This window comes from Colias eurytheme, chromosome 25, assembly GCF_061535395.1.
Source record: "Colias eurytheme isolate Ceu_HAF_F1 chromosome 25, ilColEury1 Martin Lab GWU primary, whole genome shotgun sequence".
Lineage (NCBI taxonomy): Eukaryota > Metazoa > Arthropoda > Insecta > Lepidoptera > Pieridae > Colias > Colias eurytheme.
Window position 1 is genome coordinate 3,837,681 of NC_143004.1, and position 23,934 is coordinate 3,861,614.

General features: G+C 32.6%; 1 protein-coding gene across 1 annotated transcript in view; it reads right to left on the minus strand.

The window, feature by feature from the left end:
• LOC149897545 (solute carrier family 2, facilitated glucose transporter member 8-like) overlaps positions 1–23,934 on the minus strand; it is a 32,955-nt gene continuing 9,021 nt past the window's right edge. Inside the window, exons 2-9 of the mRNA XM_090116386.1 lie at positions 18,687–18,805; positions 9,210–9,439; positions 5,408–5,524; positions 4,714–4,920; positions 3,403–3,535; positions 2,691–2,920; positions 1,395–1,589; positions 1–658 (exon numbers count right to left, since the gene is read on the minus strand). Coding sequence (XP_089972512.1) covers positions 383–658; positions 1,395–1,589; positions 2,691–2,920; positions 3,403–3,535; positions 4,714–4,920; positions 5,408–5,524; positions 9,210–9,439; positions 18,687–18,765 — 1,467 coding nt within the window. The 5' untranslated portion in view covers positions 18,766–18,805 and the 3' untranslated portion in view covers positions 1–382. The remainder of the gene's footprint in view (positions 659–1,394; positions 1,590–2,690; positions 2,921–3,402; positions 3,536–4,713; positions 4,921–5,407; positions 5,525–9,209; positions 9,440–18,686; positions 18,806–23,934) is intronic.

A 23,934-nucleotide genomic window follows, 5' to 3' on the forward strand; every position in this document is an offset into this window, starting at 1 on the left:
TAAATATATTTTATTTGTTTATTTTATCATAATGTTTTACACAACTTTCTGTACCGTTATTTTCGAAAGGAAAGTGATGTTTTCTGTTTTTGGGGTTTTATTCGTTCCTCCTGTTTGTTATACAAAATCAATTTAAGTACTAAATTACTATTTAAAGTAAGGAAATCACTTATGAAAGAAAGACGAAGAATTGAAGAAACTAGGTAATTATATGAGAATTTGTATTTAATTTTTTTTAAATAATCCACGTTCTTTTATATGAAACGGGTGTTTGAAAAGGATAAGAGAGATTTATTGCAAAACTTTTTTTTTCTTTGAGTATTAAGACATTTTCTACTATTAAAATACTGTCCACAGATAAATCCGCATTCGAGTATCTTCCTTATAATCTACTAACTTCTTTGCCTTTTTCTAGATCTTTCCTTTTAACTTTCTTTCTTCCGTCTTCTAGAATAGCGTATATTTCTTCTACAGTTCTGTCTTTAGTCTCTGGTACGTACAGAACAGTGTATAATGTTCCCAGAAAGCAAATACAGGAGAAGAATATGAAAACCCAGTGGATTCCGAGCAATTTTAGCATTGGATCGTATGCTTTTGTTTGGAGAAAGTCGCTCAGGGCGTCCACGCTGCTCACTATTGATGTTACCATGCCACGATGCTGAAAGAGATATTAGAATATTATTGGAAGTTTATAATGAAAAGATAGTGAGTTTATTTAAATAAAAGCAAGGGAAGAGGTAGATTTATTTTCATAAATAACGCTATTTGCTTTTGTAGGATTCATTGAATGCTTTTTTTCCAGAATTTACTAAAATACTATTAGCTGAGCATCTAATTCAAACTTTAACTAAATTCGTTCGCTAGTTCATTAAACTTTTAAAAAAAGGTGAGCTTAGCCTCATGGAGTAGGTACTTACTAGGTTCATAATATTATCGCGTTAAAAACAGTATTACCTATAATACAGGCATAATATAATGGAACCTTTTCACAATGGGCAGCGTTAACGTAACAAATGCTCTTTAATGTTTGCTCCTTTACGGCGATAATGAATAAACATTTACAATAACCGCCGATCATAGACTTAGGCCCTTTATCTTGATTGCTTCTACTCGACTAACGCTGCCCATTGTAAAGAAGGCCCGTGAGAGAAAAAAAAATGAGTTTTTCTTTCACGAAACTGATCTTAATAAGTGGTGTGTCCCTCCAGACACATAAAACTGAAAGAATAGAATAAATTCGATTGCTCTGGCGGGTCACGAGTGGCTGAGTTAGTTAGGCCCCGGAATGGCGCAAAAGGATGCGGGTTCGAGTCCCGCCTCGTGATCGAATTTTTCCTATTCTTTATAAATTTATATTGATCTCAATAATATAAGCAAAAAAAATATTAACTCACTTGAAAAGAAAACAACTCGGACGTGATAACATACGGCACGGGCTGGTACCCCGCGGCGTCAGAGAAGATGCACAGACACATGGCGAGCACGGGCAGCCAGCCCGGCAGCCAGCCGCCCAGCGACGTCACGTAGAACCACGCGCCCAGACACAGCATCGACACACCGGTCGCTAGGGACGTGCCCGCTAGGAGCCACTGGGGAAACATTCATTCTATGATATATTTTATACAAATTATTTATTTTTATTTTTTTTTTATATTTCAGGACAATTTTCACACACGGCAGGATCTGATCCCATACTAAGCTTTCGCTTGTGCTATAGAACCAAATGGCTGATAAACATACATATTATATAATTTTAAATACTAATATTATAAATGCGAAAGTAACTCTGTCTGTCTGTCTGTTACTCAATCACGCCTTAACTACTGAACCAATTTGCATGAAATTTGGTATAGATATATTTTGATACCCGAGAAAGGACATAGGATAGGTCTTATCCCGGAAATCCTACGGGAACGGATTTTTCTTTGAAAACGCGGGCGAAGCCGCGGGCGGAAAGCTAGTTTTAAATAAATACTTATAAAGATAATTAACACCCAGACACAAAGCAAACATCTATGTTCATCACACAAATATTTGCCCCGGGTGGGAATCGAACCCACAACCTTTGGCTTGGAAGGCAGTGGCCCTGTCAACCAACCAAGACAACCGATCAGTCAAATACTGTTATATTCGGGTATGTTAGTAGTTAGTACCTATATGATAAAACACAAGTATCAGTAAATAGACACATAACTCAGGGGACCGTCCCACACTAAAAATCACGCCACCCTACCTAGTATCTAATCTGTGACCTAATGCCCGCTATACAGGGTGTAATCGTTAAGTGTGCACAGGCGATTATTCCGTAAATATTACAGATATCAAAAAACTTTAAACTGATATCGAAAGTGGTCATAATAAATTTTTAAAAATAAAACGACAAATATCAAAAAATTAACTTTAAACCCTCCCATACCCTTCCATCTGCAATAGTTACGGAATAATCGCTTGTGCACACTTAACGATTACACCCTGTATAAAAACTAGGGATATTTTACGTTGCATCTAAAAATCTGTGAAGAATTTTCTGATTATATCTAAATTAAATAAGTTTAGCTTATTTTTAGATCTTTAATAAAAAATAAAAATTTCAGGGTTATGTTCATCCTCAGGATTTTGTTTTTAATAAAAATGTTATTTTTCTGATCAGGTGATCAGGTGATTAGTAATATTATCAACGTTTTTCTCACCTTCCTCCCAGTCTTCTCCACAATACAGCTGGCCACAATCGACCCCAAGAGCTGTATAACCCCAACCACAATCGTCTGCTTATTGGGACTTAACTTCAAGCTAATAGATTGAGACGCTTGATCGAATATAGAACCAGCGTACATTAGTACTACGAGGTACCCGCATGTTTCTTGAGATAACATGACGTTGAGAGATATTCTGAAGGCTTGGAATGTGTTCTTGTCTTTAACTGTGAATAGAAATTGTTGAATTATTTAATTATTTTCGTATTTAATGTATAAATAAACTTAGTAAACAAAAATTTCAATATTTGATGGTAGTCACATGGTAGTCACTTATTAAAATTTCGTTCGTTCGAAAATTGTTGAATATGTTCGTTATTTTGGTAAGAATGTTATATGAATATTGGATACTAAAATAAGGTAGTAATAATATTGTTGTTTTTGACACGATTTATTCAATACTAGCTTTCCGCCCGCGGCTCGTCCGCGTTATCAAAGAAAAAGCCGCATTTTTCCCGTTCATATGGAATTTCCGGGATAAAAAGTAGCCTATGTCTTATACTTGGTCTTCAACTACCTACATACCAAATTTAATTATAATCGGTTCAGTAGTTTTTACGTGAAAGAATAACAAACATAGATCCTAGAATAAAATCTTATACCTAGTAAAAGGAGGTTGATAATAATTAAACTGGTGATAGTGACTCACATAAACTTTTCCAAGAGGCCTTTTCCATAGATTTGGCGTATTCTTCTTCCCTCTCCATCTGCTGGACTTCCTCTTCTAAATCCTTATCTTCTACAGAGGTATTACGTAACCAGGCTAGAGCGGCACGGGCTTCCTACAAAATAAATAAATCTTTAAGTAAAACATAAAGGAATAAACATTCGTAGTCATCACTACATAGTATAAAACAAAGTCGCTTTCTCTGTCCCTGTCCCTGTTCTCTGTCCCTGTTGAATGCTATATATCTTTCAAACTACGCAACAGATTCTGATGCGTTTTTTTAATAGATAGTGATTCAAGAGGAAGGTTTTAGTATAGAATTTACTAGCTGCGCCCCGCGGTTTCACCCGCATGGTTCCGCTCCTGTTGGTCTTAGCGTGATGATACTTAAGCCTATAACATTCCTCGATAAATGGGCTATCTAACACTGAAAGAATTTTTCAAATCGGACCAGTAGTTCCTGAAATAAGCGCGTTCAAACAAACTCTTCAAGCTTTATAATATGTATTAAAAAGTATAGATATTAGTATAGGTAGTTCCATTTTGCAAAAATCTACTAAATAATACAAATGTATGCAAACATCGTCGCAGTATATAAATATATTTTTTAGCGCTAAACATTTTTATGAAAATTTATTTTATTCAGTCTGTTCTCTGATCTCTACATTAGGTACTTGCAAGTTTCAAATGAAACGGGTTTTTATCAACGTCAGTATAAAATTATATTTATATTCATATCTTTCTTAGAAACATCTCACTTGAGATTGTTTTATTATATTTAATATTTATTGGTATTTCCGATTAAGATTTCTCAGAACAGAATTTGTTTTATTTATTTTATTTCCTTATAAATATATGATGAAAGGACGATTAACTTGAAGGCGAATATGAATCGTATCTAATATTATTCTTTATGCTATTTTAAATGCTGCTGTTTTTATTCGCAAAATAAGGTCAAAAGTCAAAATCTTTATAATATTTTGTTAAGAAAACGTAAAATTTATAGAAATTAGACATACTTGAGAGTAATATTAAAAAATTGGTGGCATTATATAATATATAATGTGAACGAAACAATATATGTAATAAGAATATGAGATTCTGTACCTGCTTATTATTAAAGAGATAAAAAATTAATTATCATGTCCATTTCATTTAATGTTCAGCATAAAACACATTAATTGTTACAAGTTTTAATTGAAGCCTTGAATTTCTTACCTATTATCCTTTTTAACTTTTTTTATTTATCCTTTTTAACTACAATAAAGTATTTCAATAAATAAATATACCAACCTTAAATTTCCCTTGTTTGACTAGAAAAACTGGTGTCTCCGGCATCGCTAGGAACACCAAAAGATGCAGAACAGGTATAGCTGTACATATCCACATGACAGCTGCGAAAGACATCACGTCTCCCGCCACGTAGACCACCAGGTAACCAAAGTTCTGAACCAGGATGAAAAGGGAACCTAACGCACCGCGGATTTTGTCGGATGCTATCTGAAAGTTTTGAAAAGTTACATATTGTTATAAAATGCATATGCCATAGGAGAATTTTTAATTTGGTTATTTTAATTTTAAGTAAGTAACTTTTTTTATATGGGTGTAAGATTTAAGAAATAACTTTAATAATTATAGGTAAGTATTATAGTATAATTTATTGGTCATTGATCTGGCGATTTATTGTTTTTTGTAAAAACCAAAATGCAACTTTAGAAACGAATTAAGGATAGAATCAATTTTTAAACTAAAAAAATGATAATTTTATAAGTTTTTATTTAATTGATTCTTATGTCCTCTAGCTCTCTACTCATTTACGAGTAGATTAAAGTAAATACATACCCATCTCAATTTATCAATTTACAAGTGTTTATACAGCCATATCAAGTCACGCCATCATATCCATCCATCCTTCTTATCTCCTCATAAACTTAACGATTTGCTACACAAATAATGAATCAATCAAATAATAGTTAAAATAACTTACCTCCTTCAAATACAATGGTGTGACGACATAGCAGCCCGCGCAAGCCAGCCCGGCCACCGCCCGTGACGCGATGAGAGCCCATGGCCGAAGCGAGAACAGAGTTATACTCCAACTTATCTGAAAATGTACAATATTATGAATAAAATTAAACTAGGGACATCTTTTAGACACATAAACCGAAAGAGTATAGTATAAATTCAATTGCTCTGGTGGGGTCGGGTACCCGAGAGATCAGGGGCCGTATTATAACCTCTTATTTCCAGACAGATAACGCCGTCAATTGAACTTACTGGCAAATTCATATTATGATCGCAATAACCAGTCATGGTTAATTATGGTAAAATATGAATTTGCCAGTCAGTTCAATTCACGGCGTAAACTGACTGGGAATAAGGTCATAATACGGCCTCCGGCGTTGCTCCGGCATGGCGAAAAACGCGGGTTCAAATTCCATCCTCGTGATCGTTTTTTTCTATTCTTTAAAAATAAAAGTTATCTACATAAAAAAATGATATCTTATAAATGTATTTTTGCCATTCTACCGTAACTCATTTATCATAGTATGAAGTTCAAGTCTGTATCAAAGATAAAAGATTTGGTACAAACATAGTTTGAGATGTGAGCAAGGAAGTAGGATAGGTTTTATCTCTGGAAATTCCACTGGTAACTATGCGAGTTTTCCTTTGATTTTGTGGACGAAGACGCAAGCGGAAAGGTTAGAGTTTAGACTATAATTAAATCCGAAAAAAAAAAGAACATAACGTATCTATACAAATTCATAAATATTAAAAAGAGCGTGTGTGCCGAGTTAAAAACCAAAATCGTCGCCTTACTCCATGACGTGACGGTATTGCCATGACGCAACCTTGAAATTTTACTCTCAACGCGCCAAAAGAAGTTTCATTTAAAAATAATTAAAAATTAAAAACGCGGCAAAAAATACGTCTCATATAATCACATAATATTTTAGAGAAATAATATTAGACAAAGATCTAGAACTGTAATATTATTTATTTATTTAATCCACGTTTCATATTACGTGTTAATTATTTGTATAAAACAGATTTACATTTTATCAATAAATAAATTTCCATTGAATTAAATATCTTATGCAAAACATTAATCATGGGTTTCGCAATTGTAGATCGAACTTAATTTATATTATAATTTAATTCTTTATTAAATAATATAATAAAACCACGCAATCATATAGATAAGAGACTATAATTACTAAGCGTGTATTTAGTTTATGATAATATACCGATTTAATGGGGTATGAAGTAGTTAGAACTGCTTGGTAAAGTTGTGAGACAAGCGTGATCAGAGATTGCAAAATGGGTTATCTGGTGACTGGTTCGTATTCCAATGTTACATGTCCTATATAAGAATAATATATGGTATAGTAGGTATACTAGCTGTCCCAGCAAACGTTGCCCTACTCTTATCACTTAGGGGTATGAAAAATAAATGTTGACCGATTTTCAGATCTACCCGATATGCACAGAAAATTTCATGAGAATCGGTTAAGTTTAACTTCAAACATCGCGATATGAATTTTATATATTAGACTAGCGGTCCGCCCCGGCTTCGCCCTTGGTACCTACATATGAAAAATAGATGTTGGCCGATTCTCAGACTTACCCGATATGTACAGAAAATTTCATGAGAATCGGTCCAGCCGTTTCGGAGGAGTATGGCAACGAAAACTGTGAGTTGTGACTTGTGACACGAGAATTTTATATATTAGAAAATTAGGATCGATCCAAGATGGATTATATCGTTTATTTAAATATTTAGAATAAATATTATACAAGTGAATAATACTCTATCTGACGGAGGTTTTTCTTAACTTTATCTCGGTATTTACTTTATATTCAATTAAGTCAAATTCAATTTATCTTTTAACGCAATCTCATGTGAATTGTATAAGAAATAATAACTCATTATACATATACAATTACTGACGTGTTTGCAAATTGTTGTAAAATTAAATATATTATTATACAGGGTGTCCCACCATTGGTATACTAAGCGCGAAGGGACGTGTAGTTTTGCATACACTGATCACGTAAAAAATACATTAACAACAAAATTACATCAAAAAATTTTTGTTAAATTTTTCCTGAAAATCCATGTTTTCTTCTCTAGCTTCGCGCAGCCGTCATATACCGCTTCTCTAATGTGAGCTTTTTGTCTATGAAAACATAATCTTAAACGATAGCTCACGTGCTAGTGGCAAAAATGGGCGGGCTGCTTCTTAGGGGTGTACACATAGAGTTTTAAGAATTCATCTATTTGGAAAAAAAAAATGCGTCTGGAATTTTTTAAGTAATTTTTACGTACTCAGCGTAGGCAAAACTATTACCTCCTTTGAGCTTAGTATACCAACAGTGGGACACCCTGTATATTTCAATGCCTCATTCAGGTCAGAGACAAATTATGCAAAATTTTCTTTGTGCTTGATGTTTTATAGATTGTTTATTTATCTACCCACTTTAAACTTATAAAAAAGGTAATTTTGGAAATATGATTGAGATAGAAATATAATTAGGTACATGTTAAATTAGTACTTTAACTTTAGCAGAGTTTAAAATGAATTTATGATGAGATTTAAGGAATTTACATTTTTTCAAACTCTACTTTCCTTTCTGCAATAGATGTCAAACTGTATACCTAGATCTGTAGGTAAAGTGTAGGTACCTACTTAATAAAAATGAAATACATATATGTATTATTGTTTCTTTCTTAATTTAATTTAATATTAGTACGATAATCCTAACACGTAATTAATGTCTGGGTCTATACTTTGACTTGTATTTTCTGTTTTATCTATGTAATTTTTAACTCTTAACCTATCTATTAAATTTATGTAGGACAAATATACGCATATTTCTCGATTTTTCTGTCTCCGAAAACCCTTATCATCTTACGTTAATTTGATAAAAATATAGTAAATAAAATTCGCTTCGTAGTATAGATTTTAATGAGAGGTTACAGGTCAGCGGTATATATAACATCATGTAATGATAAATGATATACTGATGACTTATAATTTATAAATAGATTATTATATTTATAGTAACATGATTTAAAAGGAAACCTTAACAACTACAGGTTTTGGCTACAATATGTAGGTAATTCGGAATTCCATCAAGTATAATTTGTAGACCTACCAAGTTAATCTATACTAATATTATGTATGTATGTATGTACGTATGGTTTTCATGCATAAACTACTGGACCGATTTTGATGAAATTTGGCACAGATAATCTTTAGACCCTTAGAAAGAACATATAGGCTACCTTTTATTGCGAAATATGTACCACGGGCGAAGCCGGGGCGGACCGCTAGTAATTATAATAATTCTGCTATGACCATTTATTTTAACATAATATTATATTCTAAATCTATGTGATATTAATTAAAATTTAAAACTATCCTCAATAGAAGAAGTTACAATTTTCATTCCAAATGCGCTAACTACCTATAACTTTGTAATTGGAAAAGCTAATTTATATTGTAAGTAAGTAAAAGCTCCATACACACATACACACATCCTTTCTGATTAACTTTAACAATATTTATTACCAACTAGCAAACCGGGCGAACTCCGTTTCGCCACCAGAGACACCTTTTCTTTGCTATAAACCTCACGGAGCCCGAGACCTTTCCAACAAATGCAAAACCGTGAAATCGGTTCGTGCGTTCGGGAGTTATAGCGTCAGGAAGGAAAACCCGACTTATTTTTATATAGTTGATTTACGCATTCAGATTACCAATATAACTAGGAATTTAACTCACCACAAGCATAAGAGAAGTCAACATGGTCGTGGTCTTCCTGCCCCACCGGTCCGCCAGATCCCCGACCAGGACGCCACAGAATATAGACGGGAAGAAGGTGATAGATGCCATCCAGGAGATCGTCTCATCGCTGATCGGTTCGGGCGCGGGCCCGTCGATTGATTGCAGGATCGGCGTCATGGGCGACTGCCAGCCCATTAGCATGCCGAAGTTTAGCACTGGGATTGTTACTGTAAATAATGAATACGATATATAATTTTGATCTTGAAATTGCGAAAGTTAAGGGAATATGTTCATACTTACATGAATATTGCATTTATATTTTATACATTTTTGTTTATATAATAAATGACCGAAAAAGTTAAATGTGAACGCCTCAGTGGATGCAGATAGGTCACCCACCTTTTGAGGTCTTTGAATTTTACATAATAATTTTATATTTATTACTGCCGGTCCTTACCAGCTGTTATTTGAAAATCATTCAAACCTGGTCATCATTAAATCGGCCAAGATTCACCTCTTACGTCGTAACGCTACGTGTTTACGTTTTCTCCCCATAAGAACTAGGTATCCTCGACCCTCGTACTTCAAGGAATATTATAAAAAAAGAAATAACGAAATCGGTTCAGCCGTTTTTGAGTTTTGCGCTCACCAACACATTTAGCGATTTATTTTTATTATATTAGTAATTGCGCCTGTTCGCGTCCACTTAGTGCAGTTGGAAAGTTTGAAGGAGAAAATAAAAATGTTCCAGAACAAATTTCAACTCAAAATTTATGTAACGTGTTCATTACATAGTCTATTTTAAGATTTACTTTCAATTGTGTTGGAAATATCATGTGGTTTTTATTTATCTAGACAAATAGCAGAATTAGGCGTTTTACCCAGTTCGCGTCCAAAAATTCCAGTTTGCGTCCACCCGTGGACCAGTTCGCGTCCACCAGCTTAGAAAAGGAATTAAGAGTGTATTGGGTGATATTTTATCAGATAAATGCAAATAAAAATTAGATTTTAATAAATTATTCATTTACGAATATAGTTATTTAATAAAAACTGGCCAAATGCGAATGGGACGCGCACACCGAGGGTTCCGTATTAACCTGGTTTTTTTTCATATGTTTTAACTGTAAATGATTATTTTTTCAATGTTTCCCTTATTTGTGCTATAGGACGTTGCTTCGTACCAAACTTAAAGTGTCTGTGTTCACGTAAAGTACCCTGTAGGTTTTGATTCCCTTGCGAATGTAGAAATTTGCGAAAATTTGCAGCATAAACGGCTGTATCTTTTGATTGCTTTGGCTTATAAGTTTGATTTTTTCACTGCTTCAAGGGACCGTAGACTTGAGTATTCAATATAAATTTCAGCTTTATACCTCCACGCGTTACTGAGAAAAAGGGTCTTGACAGAAAGACAGACCGGCAGACGGACATACAGACGGACGGATATCAAAGTGATACTGATGTATGATATGTGATCTACAAGGATTCCGGTTTTTCCTTTTGAGGTTCGGAACCCTAAAATCAACATATTATTAATATAATTCACTGTAAGGAAACTGGAAAAACTTATTTTTATATTTATCTTCTCATCAATAATATAACTAAAAATTAACAAAAAACAAAGTAACGTTATGTAAATAAATAATAATCAGTTCTATTAAGATTACCTACCTACCCTATTTTTTAGTTTATAATGAATTAAATTTCTTTTTTGTTTATATTATTTTCTTAACCACAGACTTATTGACTCTCATTCTCAAAGATACTAGTCTCATTCTTAGAATACCCATTTTAAAATGAAAAAATAGCATAAAAATTAGCTAATTTGAATGAAAATTTTAATTATCAACTTGTAGTCTTAGTCAAAAATTTACAGTCTATTTTAAATTACATATTTTAACAAACAATTCATTGCTACGTAATGAAAAACAATGTGGACGCAATATGTTCTATTGTTATGCACTATAGGTATAGTTTGCGCCCACCATGGACGCAAAATGGAAGTTGTACAAATTCGGTGTAGTAATTCGCGTCCACCTTATTTTAGCTATTAATTGTAAAATAAATTAGCTGATTTATAATCCATACTATTCCATGTTTTGTTAGCAAAGTAAAGAAACAGTTACATATTCAAAAATTCACATTTAACGATAAGATACTTACCGTCAAACGCGACGCTACGCACTATTTTTTTCTCAAAATCCCGCGCGTTTTAGCTTTCTCGTTTAATAGCCAAAATTAAATATTTTTTTTAAATAGGATAAGCGGTGCGCAGGCATATTTTGAATATGTATGCATGTCTCTTATACATTGAGGTATTATCGGAAATTTTTCTTATCACAATTTTACTTAAAGTATACTTATTTTCGTGAATTTTCTAAAAGATATCCGCAAAATGGACGCGAATAGGCATGTGGACGCGAACAGGCGCAATGACCCTAGATGTGTTTCTTCATAACTACTTTGCAAATACATATATAAATTATTGTACATCGCTTAAATCAAAATAATTAAATCATTTTAGTGTGACCTACAGCTACGTCGATCGCATACGTAAGTATACCTACCTATAGGAAAAAGTAATATGTACCATTTAATTTCATCATATTGTGCAGGTGATTTTATTTAACATATAATAAAGATTAGTATAAACTATGAAGCCATAATGCGAGAAAGATAAGAAAATAAGGTTTTATTAACGGCAAAGAATTTGACCTCAACTGACCTTAGCCAACATTTCACTGTATCCGCTATCTCTCGAGATATAATGTAAAGCACCGTATACATTATTATTTCTGATTTAAGTTCTTGTGAACTGATTTTTAATACTTAGAACACCACTTATTAGTAGACAGTATTATTATATTTATAGTAGGCAGAGTATTTGTTTCTGAATGCTTAAAATTGATTAAGTTGTTGTCGTAATTAAAATAAAACAATCACGCTACCTAAACAGGAAAATGCCTCCTGCTTTTCGATGCCTTCAAATGTGTATTTTATTGAACACAGGGATTTAGCAAAAGGGTCCATCTCGACTGCCCTCATGGCGTTGGTTGTCATCTAATACCATTGAAAAATGTTCTGCTTTAAAAAATAATTTTTTTTATTTCAAATGAACCATATTCCTTATCTATACTAATAGGTATTATAAATGAAGAGTTTGTTTGTTTGTTTGTTTGAACGCGCTAATCTCAGGAACTACTGGTCCGATTTGAAAATTCTTTCGGTGTTAGATATCCCATTTATCATCACGCTAAGACCAACAGGAGGGGAGCCACGCGGGTGATACCGCGCGGCGCGGTTAGTTAGGTACTTAATATTATATCCTTACAAATTATTTCTGAAAGTTCATTTCATATTTTCTTATGTAGGTAGACATACAAAAATCAATACAGTGTGTGTAAAATCGATCTTAAAGGAAACCCGTTTGAAATGAACTGCACAATGCGTTAGTCACATACCTGTTTTGCATTTTACTTGATGTAGGGAAAGATGCGTTATAGAGAGCATTGGCATTTTTATTATTTAATTGAAATTTGGTATCTTTTCTTATCTCAACACTGTGTAGTAATAAACTAAGGATTTTTTTTAAAGTTAAAAAGCTGATTGTCTTTCTAGAATGTGTGTTAATTTCTAATATAGTTATGGTTATATATAGTTGTATAATATATAGCAGTTAGTTTATAAAGTTGTTTTAATAAATAAAACTTGGAAGCCCCTTTAAATTAAAAATCTTATCATCTTATAAGCAGGACGGATATAAGCTGTAACGAGCTTTGAACGAGCTTAAACAAACTAGCTTGATCGAACCCTGCATTATTTATTATTACACAAAATATACTGTAAGAACCGTTAATCCTTTTAGATATTTACGTAATGCAAATAGAATTATAATAAATATAGACGTTTATCGTTAATCTGTGCGGTTAAAATTGCTTAAGTCTCTGTGCATTGTCATTCTGCCCACATTACATTGCATAATCTTAGTGTGTAACAATCATACTGATGATTTATTCTTGCGAGATCTTTCATACATGTCTATAAAGATGTAGGACTAAATATTAGGGACTGTTTAGTTATAGGTAAAAAAAGATCTCCAAAAAGAATTTGGCTGAAAGTACAATCGTCAATCATGTTTTGATTTTTTTCAATATCAAGTCAATGGATTTATGTGCTTGCTAAGAACCGAACAGTCTTAATATGAAAACTTTTTCACCTATAATAGAACAATATCATACAAACAATACAACGTTATTTCGTTAATTATATGATAACGTTCGCGTTATGATGTTGATCGCGAAAGTATTTCAAATATAACTATATGCATTATGCATGTTAGGTACACACAATATTTTTTTTCATATTGCTAAGGGCTCATGAATAGTCAAATTACTACAGTACCATCGCCTTGGTATGTTGTTTAATTTTATTATGTATTAATTTATAGATCATGAATAGTCAAATTACTACAGTACCATCGCCTTGGTATGTTGTTTAATTTTATTATGTATTAATTTATAGATTAATAATTGTAGAATGAATAAACCAATTACATATTTAAAAGATTTCTGCTGGCTTCGCTCGCACGTGTCATACTTGGCCCATTTATGAAATACCATCCCTAATATCAAATTTAATTTTAATAACTCAGGCCCCGGAACCACAGACACAATAGAAAATCTATTGTGTCTGGGACCGATCGGGCCGCTTGGGGCTCAATGAGTTAAAAGAAAAATGCTGTAATTATCTTCATGCTAATATATTCACGAACATTGCTTCAGCATACTTAGACGCGAAAACCTGACTTACATTTTTTTTACATTGTCTTATACCACGTATTAATTGGCCTTAATAACTTAGTTACAAGTTATTATGTCACTTACTTATAAGTTATTATGACTTAGGACAATAGACAGTTAAGTTCTCAGACGCTATACTTAACGGAACCATGTATAAGCTAAGCACAAAAAGCTAAAAGGTATTAAATACTAACTGCAGTTACGATGATAACAAGCTGATGTTTTACTCAGAAGAATTTATAATTACTTATCGTTAAGCGGATTTGATTTCTTTTCCTTTTAATTTGCCGAGGCTTGCGCAATGGAAAATACATTTATTGTTCGCTAACAGAGGACTGACAATGATCCATTGAAATTTTACATTTTTTAGGCCTGACCTTGAGTTTTTTAGAGGACGCAATTTTATTTTTTTGATGTGTAGGGGGGGGTCAGTGTGAAGCTAAAACCAAGTTTGTGGGGTCGCCACCCTTGTCCCATGGCCGCCATCTTGAAAATAGCGGTTGAAATGGTTTTAACGATATATCTCTTAAACTATTTATCTGATAATAAAACAATTTTAACATTATTTGTTGCAAATTAAATTCTCTACAACTTTGATTCAGTAACTTTTTGTCGTAGAACTATAAATAAAAAAGTTATAAGCGAAAATGTTCAGAAATTAGAGCTATTTATATTTTTCAATAAAACTTTTTTTTTATCATTTTACGAAGAAATGATATAAGACTATTTTTGTAGATTGTTTTTCGAGGAACAACTTTTATATACAACATTTTTTCATTACGTCAATAGCTAAGGTTTTACAGCGCTCAGAAGTGAGTACTATTTTTCAGTAGTAACTATACATAATAAATTGGCTATTGGCTCTTTTCCCAGACTCCACAACAATGGAAGCACACTGCAGAACATTTCAGCCCTGCTTTTCGACGTAAAAAAAACGCACTTCCAGACTCTACCTCCTGGGTTGTGGGGAAAAGATTCAATAATTAATTATTAATAATATTGTAAAATTAATTATTAAAAATATTATTATAACAAAAATAAAATAATTACTGGTGACAAATTATTATTAGTACACACATAATATATCGTATTCTGTATAGTAAAGACTACTTAAAATAGTACTCACTTCGGATGGCTGTAAAACCTTAGCTATTTACTTAATGAAAAAATGTTGTAAATAAAAGTTGTTCTACGAAAAACAATCTACAAAAATGGTCTGATATAATTTCTTCGTAAACTTATAAAAAAAAGTTTTATTGAAAAATATAAACATCTCTAATTTCTGAACATTTTCGCTTATAACTTTTTTGTTTATAGTTCTACGACAAAAAGTTACTGAACCTAAGTTGTAGAGAATTTAATTTGCAACTTATAATGTTAACATTGTTTTATTATCAGATAAATAGTTTAAGAGATATATCGTAAAAACCATTTCAACCGCTATTTTCAAAATGGCGGCCGTGGGACAAGGGTGGCGACCCCACAAACTTGGTGATAGCTTCACACTAACCCCCCCTACACATCAAAAAAATAAAATTGCGTCCTCTAAAAAATGCGACCCCAAATGTAACTTTTCAATGGACCATAAGTAAAATAATAAATATTCCATGTTTGACATTTTTATATTATGATGACGATTATTGTCATAATTAATTATTTCGTTGTTAATGTTGTTTTCTATCAATTGTAGTCATCTGATTTTGATAAAGATAGGATATTTACGAACCTAGGTTTGATTAAATATATGTACAAACTTATAATACAAAAGTATAAAAAAAAAATTATTGCAATCTGCAACAAAATAAACCAGTGGTAAAACGGACATTCGAGTCGAAAATACAAGAATATGAAATCAAGGCAAAGTGAAGCAGTGCAGTTTCTATTTTTAGAATACTTGTTGTAGGCTTTCACATGATACTTAAAATAGCTTTAGTTTTAGTCTAGACTATAGTTCCTTACTAGCAATTTAACATAGTATAAGTACTCATTAAATTTAATCATTATGTACTAATATAACAAATGCGAAAGTATGATTGTTTTTCTTTCCTTCACGTTGCAACGCAGTGACTTTAGGATATGATTGTTGTATCTGGGGATAATGACATAGACTACTCTTTTACGCGAAAAAGGGAATTTCTTTTGACCATGATGCGGGCGGAAAGCTACTAGGTTCTAAGTTATTATGACAAAACGTGATTTAAAAACACTTATTTCATTTATTTCATAAACAAACAGCAACAATTATTATCTTTCATTAGTCACAGCAGGTCACAACAAATATTTACTCTATAATTTTTATAGTTGGAACGAAGTTCCTTATCGCGCGTTGTGAAAGGGGGCTAGACGGAAAAAATTCTCACGAAAAGTTGTCACGACACTTTTTGCTAGAGTTGTGCGGCGTGCGGCGTGCGCGTGGTTCTCTGTATGTCTCTCTCTCTTTACTTCACTTCACTTCGTTCCATCCGGATGTCCCTTGACAACGCTCTAGTTTTTTTTATACAATAAATCCTGCATATTCTGATATTTGTTACGTAGTATTTGAGTATGATAAGTTATACAATACAACTTTACTTAAATTATTCAATATGCATTGATTAATGCTTAAGCAAATTGAGAGAATTATAGAAACTGTTAGCTAGGCTAGATATTTATATCTATCTAGTTTTTAAAGGTTCTATGTTTTTAGGAGTTCACTTTGTTACTAAATAGGTATAATAGGTTAGTAGTGAAGATGAAAAAATAAGCCTTTTTAGGCATAGGTCATGGTATTAATAAAATGCTTGAGCCTTGAGATACCTGCCTAAATTAATTATTTATATAAGTACTGGGTACCAAAATTTATAAAGAACATACTCATCCAGTTTAATGGTCTTCGAAAAATAGATTTGTATAATCCTTATTTATGTGGTTTGGCCGTGTGTGTGTGTGTGTGTGTGTGTGTGGTTCGACCTCAAATTTCCAGACAGTTTGCCAGTAGCAGTAGGTAACTTTAATTCACGGCGTAAACTTTCTGGTAACAAGGGATCATAATACGGCCCCAATTCTATGTTAGTTATCTTGTTTCCCAGAATTGTTTTTAAACATAAATGAAGTGTTTGAATTTAAATGTGCTAAAGGCAAATTATTGCTAAGATATTAGTGTAAAAATAACGTACCTACACGTAACTAGTAACACGTGGTTATCATTTAGGTATGACATTTCCAGAATTGTCAATGTTTGTTGAATTAATTACTGAGGTATTACTACAGTTGCATAATGCTTACGCATATAACGCATGGATATTGATTTAAGAAATTCATCTTAAGCGAACAATCGGTAAGTTTATGCAAAGAACGCAAAATAGGAAGTGTTGAACCCACAACATGCTCTTTGTTTATAAATATAAGGAAGCCACAGTAGAGGTTAGCATGTTTTCAAGCAATAATGCGACTGTGGAAGGCTTTTAGAACTATTTATATTGCATCTAAATCGTAAAATATAAGACCTTGTTTGTGAGGATATTTTCTGACAATCGTTCGCATCTATAATAATATTATCAAGCTGAAGAGTTTGTTTGTTTGAACAGGCTAATCTCAGGAACTACTGGTCTGATTTGAAAAATTCTTTCGGTGTTAGAAAGGCTATAGGCTATATATCATCACGCTAAGACCAACAGGAGCGGATTAGTTCGGGTGAAACCGCGGAGCACAGCTAGTATTGGATAATATGCTTAGTGCTTACTGTACAGTGTACTTTATGTATGTACTGTTAAGTATACCTTGTGCTTCTAGAGCAGGCACATTTTTGAAGTGAAAACTTCTTTAGCGGCGTTGAGCACTTTTTCTGTAATGGGTATAAAATCTTAAACTGGCGTCAGGACACGTGACCTGATCGAAAAAACGTCAGACGGATACCATTCCAAAATAATTTGGAAAATCCAAAAGTGCACGCCTCATAATTTTTTTTAATAAATATTTATTAATTATTATTTTTGTTTATTTAATAACAATTAAACCACATCGAATCAGACCCTGAAAAATGAAAGGGTTCTATTCCTGAGCATACTCAAGCGTAAGAGAAAAAAAAAGACTTGATTAGTAAAGTATTTCGGTCGCTATCGTGTTAACAAGAAAAAGGATCCGCACATACAGACACACGGACGTCCAAGACAGAACTTTTTTAAACTGTTTTTTAACTAGTTTAAATAACAAAAATGACATCAAAAATATCATGAACGTTAAAAATAGTGTTTTTTCTTAATATGTGTGTGTATGTATTATCTCACAAGTGCAATGTATGATACATAAAGACATTTTAAGTTTGAAAAATCAGATGTTTTGCGCGAAGTGACAGTAGTACCCACCTCAACGCTTCGCTTATGAGGCGTGCAATATCAAACATGCTCAACGTTAATAATCAAGTTTTCACTTCTGCCGGCACTCCCGTCTTTTTTTTCAGAAATTTTAGCAACATATCAACATAAATTGTTTTTTAAGTTTTGACGGGAAAATGTACTAGTTTAATTTCCAATAAACACGCTTTTATTAGCTTCATTCGAATCTATACGCAACCGACTGTTTTAGATTCAAACTTTGAACATTTATCAAGGTTCGGTGATAATACAATAATTTCATGAGATTTTTGTAAACGATACTAGGTAGGTATATGTTTAATAAAAAATATTGAATACAAACTTACCCATTAAAGCCATGAAGAATTGGTTGGCGATACCGCCATGTTGAAATTTCGCAAGCCATATCAGCGGAGACAGTATCATAATATCCACTTTCTGTTGATCTATTCAGTCATTGTTTAATCTGAAACAATATAAAATTTAACTTCAATTATAACATATTTAAGTTTTGATATTATTATTAAAACTAAGAATTAAATATAAGGCGTAAATAAAGTACACAAAATAACTGAATAATTAATCTACGCTAAATACACATGAAGGCATTATTTTAATTAGCATTGCTTGTGCACTTAACACAGAAGTTAATTGTTTAATTATTCATAATTGAGTGTCATTATAAAAAAAACATTGTCTTTTTTAAACTGGCAAATGGCAATCTTCTAAATTAAGCGCTTAGCACACTTCAGAGATAAGCTAAGATTTTTATGTTCGTACTGGTTTTAAAAAATCTAAAACAGTCAGAATGATTAAATTATAGCAATATGTAAATCAATTTGTTACAAAACGTTTTTCTATTATGTTGCTTTTCCGCTGAAGATTTGAATGCCATAAATAACAATCGTGATCATTTATTTAAATATAACTTTGTACGAGCCCAATGTTCTACTATATTTTATAACTTCACAAAACTGAGTATTTGTCTAGTTAGGTGGGTATTGTTCTGAGAAATAGTTTAGATGACTTGATTTTTTTGAGGGAACAAAAAAGGGTCTTGGGTATGCCCATGCGATTTGAAATACTTCTATTTATTCCAGTGTAACACAGGCTATATCTTATTTATTTTTTACCCCGGGACCATCCGGACGGAAGTTGGACCAGCGGCAAACTTAAAACAATTTATTATAAGTAGGTATAACATGTTGACATTATCTGTAAGCATTTTAAAACTGTGTTTATTACTGACTTTCGAGGCACAGTAACTAGTTCATAAGTCAGGATCGCCTTATGTATGGTGGCTGATGGATGTATGATATGGTAATTGGTCTGAATTCAAAACTAAACCATTGCGTATTTAAACTTAATAACATAGTGTACATAAATGCATCCAGCTTGTATTGTTAAAACTAGCCGATTTTTCTAACGTCGAGTAAAATAAATATCAGCTAAATATATTTTTTTACTGGGCATGCCATTTTAAGTTAATTGAAGCAAATAATTTACCCTATATAATAATTATGCAGCTATTTAGAAGGTACTAAGGTAACGAGATCACCATTAGTCATAGATCATTGGCAGTTTCTAACGAAAACCAGTTCAGCATTGCATTATATGAAGGCCGATAAATAGTACAGGCGAGGATAGATGCGTTTTATAATTATTTTTATTGCACATAAACGTGTTGTAGAAACTTAATAATACATAAAGTAAGAAATGTACTAAATGAGAATGCAATTAAAACGTATTCGTAGTTCAAGCATAACATAACATAACCACAGAAAAGATTTTCGTAACTTAAATGGAGTTTTTTACCGGTTCTTCTCAATAGATAGGTACTGCTTTCCGAATCAGTGCTAAATGTTAAAACTGTTATGACGACTCAAAAGGGTTTCATATGGAGTCTAAATGAATAAATAATTGTTTCAGTTTGTGTTTATTTTTTGCAGGTACTAAATGCATTTGCATCCAAACTACGTTTAAAAATACTTTCATCAAATAAATACTTCTACCGTCTCTTCATCTTCATCTTCGTCATCTTCATCGAAACAATTAGTACCGATCTTCGATACAAATTCTATGTTTTTAGATTCTTGTAATTCAATGAAGGTAATGACTGCGATGCTATTCGCATAAGGTTTGGTTTTCCCTCATCTAATGTTAACCTTCTGTTGCCTTTTTTCCTATGTTTAATGAATGGCCTTCTCTCATGTGAGTTCATGTGTTTTTTAGTGAATGATCTCATTAGCTGCTATGAAATTAGAAGCTAATTGACAAGCCTAAATAGTAGCGATTGTAGTCGAAATAACACAGACTAATTATTATCAGGTATTTACCTATTAATTATTAAAATTGCTTGTTTGAGAAACGTAGAATTATAGAGACATTAACATTAAGAAAAAGACGCGGTGTGTCCCTAAAGACACATAAAACTGAAAGAATAGAATAAATTCGATCTCTCATGGCGGGTCACGAATCACGATTGGCTGAATTAGTCAAGCATTCGCCCCGGATTGGCATGAAAGAATGCGGGTTCGAGTCCCGCCTCATGAGAATTTTTTTCTATTCTTTATAAATTTATATTAAGAAGAAAATGTCACTTATCAAGAACTAACTAAGAAGACACCATAGAGGCTAAAACGATGGCTTCTAAATTAAAAGACCCTAAACTCTAAAGAAAGACAAGTTTACTTTCTAGTTTCTAAATTAAACATAACAAAATTAGTAATTTATGGAGCACCAATCTGTTCTTTTAAATTGCTAAAATTTATGAATTTTAATTTTGTATAATTCTATTATATTTTAACTTCCATATGGGAACACATATCCTGAATAAAACAATTTTATTTTTATTTATTTTATTTTTAAAAAATCCTTATCTTTTATCTACATGCAATTTAGAACAAAATTCGTGTTCACTTCTCTTATCATTATATTAATTATAATTCCGATCATTGAATACAATTGACGAGTGGAAGCTACGGCGGCCATGTTTGGCAACTATTGCGTCAATATGTGGCCGAAGTTTTAAATCTTGTCACACGTTGCGGGCTGAATTTATAATAACTCAGTTTATTATTGTGTATTCTGTTAAATGATAAGCGAATTAAAAAATAAAACATTACTAAAATATTTGTGTTTTGATATCTATCATATATCAGGTTGTTTATGTAAAGTTTTGGCTGGTTTTGGCGGTAAAAAAGAAGGATTGGCGGCAAAAAGGCACCGGTGACGTAAAATGTAATTTAGTTAGTAAAGTTCCCATTGTGTGTACAAAGTTAAAAATATAGATTTTTTAATCACGAAGTATTCTATCATTAGCTATGACTTATGAGCCTATGAGGTCCTCTTTAATACAATATTATGAATGATCTATATTATGTCTCATATAATGAATAACAGATAAATTGCTTCAAACGTGACGATCATAGACATTCCGTAATTAATTGCACAGTGATAAGACTAGTCAATAATAAAACCGGATTTAAAACTGAAGTCGACTGCATCACACCGGAATCATTTGATGCGGAAACTAAACGACAATTTGTTTGTTTGTACGCAAGACGATGTCTAGTTCAACTGTTCAAGGGTGTATAGTAATCAAGAGGAACTCGTAGTTCTTGTAAAGATCTGCACTTTGAGGAAAGTAAGAATATTATTTCTGCGTAATCTTTTTTTAAACGTGTGTTTAAAATTTTGATCCTATGCTTTTAAATTGTGGATGATAGGTGCGGCCGAATGGTCAGGCGAGGCCACGATATCTACGGAAAAGGTCGCGGTTTCGAATCCTGCCTCAAATGTTTTGAATTTTGATGATCAAATTTCTTGCATTGTTTAAAAATCTTTTTAAATTTCCATTCCATGAATAAAATATTAAACGTCGGTATACGCAAATCGTAAAGACACATTATCTTGACATCTTCGGAAGCTTATTAATATGCTTCAAGACAATGCCGAAAGACTATCGCTGCCTTGAGAAATCTTATCTATTCTTAGATGTTTTTGACATTGGAATTTGGAACAAAGGCACTCGAAATAGATAATATATTAATAAGTGTAGTATCAAGTATGGGATAATTTGAGAGACACTTGACACTGAATGATACGGCAAGTACGAATTACATAATTTGCAAGGAATCTGTTATCTGAAGGTCGATATGTCTCAAAGGCACGTGTCGCATGGAGACCACATACTAGGCCTTTAACTAGTGCCAAACCAAAATTCGCAGCCAGAGATTGGATCTAGCTAACCTGTTTTAGAAAGTTTTTCGATAACTAATAATCCATACTAATATTATAAATGCGAAAGTAACTCTGTCTGTCTGTCTGTTACTCAATCACGTCTAAACTACTGAACCAATTTTCATGAAATTTGGTATGGAGATATTTTGATACCCGAGAAAGGACATAGGCTACTTTTTATCCCGGGAAAATGACGCAATCCCGGAAATCCCACGGGAACGGGAACTATGCGGGTTTTTCCTTGAAAACGCGGACGAAGCCGCGGGCGGAAAGCTAGTTTTGTTATATATTGAGATTTGAGATGTAGCATTCGATTGAAAAAATACGATTTAAATTATTGAATACGAATATAATAAACTATTATTAATCGAAGATTTATGCTAATCCTAGGTTACGACGGCCTATCCTTGAAAACCAAAGTAGAGGTAGATCGAAAGTAATATTAAAAATAATTTGGAAAATCCAAAAGTGCACGCCTCATAATTTTTTTTAATAAATATTTATTAATTATTATTTTTGTTTATTTAATAACAATTAAACCACATCGAATCAGACCCTGAAAAATGAAAGGGTTCTATTCCTGAGCATACTCAAGCGTAAGAGAAAAAAAAAGACTCGATTAGTAAAGTATTTCGGTCGCTATCGTGTTAACAAGAAAAAGGATCCGCACATACAGACACACGGACGTCCAAGACAGAACTTTTTTAAACTGTTTTTTAACTAGTTTAAATAACAAAAATGACATCAAAAATATCATGAATGTTAAAAATAGTGTTTTTTCTTAATATGTGTGTGTATGTATTATCTTACAAGTGCAATGTATGATACATAAAGACATTTTAAGTTTGAAAAATCAGATGTTTTGCGCGAAGCGACAGTAGTACCCACCTCAACGCTTCGCTTATGAGGCGTGCAATATATATTTGAAGTTTGACGCTAATCCTAGGATACCTACTTTAGTAAAAGGACCACCCAAAGCTGTATTGAGGATTGGCGTAAGGCGTCCTAGTGTTGAAAACCAAAGTTGAATTAGATCGAAAATATACAATTATGGAAGATGGATGCTAATCCTAGGATAGGAGATACATTAAAGAGGGAGATGGGTAACACAAAACTATTGAAAGACAGCGTAAAGCGGACTATCGTTGAAAAGTGAAAACCTGACATATGAACATTCCATTCTACCGTTGCAAGTGCATCTAAGTTCAGGTTAGAGAAATGTCTATATTCCAAGAACATAGGTCTGTATTACGTATTTGTACAATACGCCAATAAGCATAAAATTCCTTATGGCATATCAAATCGTTTTGTAATAAATTGGTTTTAAATTACCGATAAATATGACTATTGTGT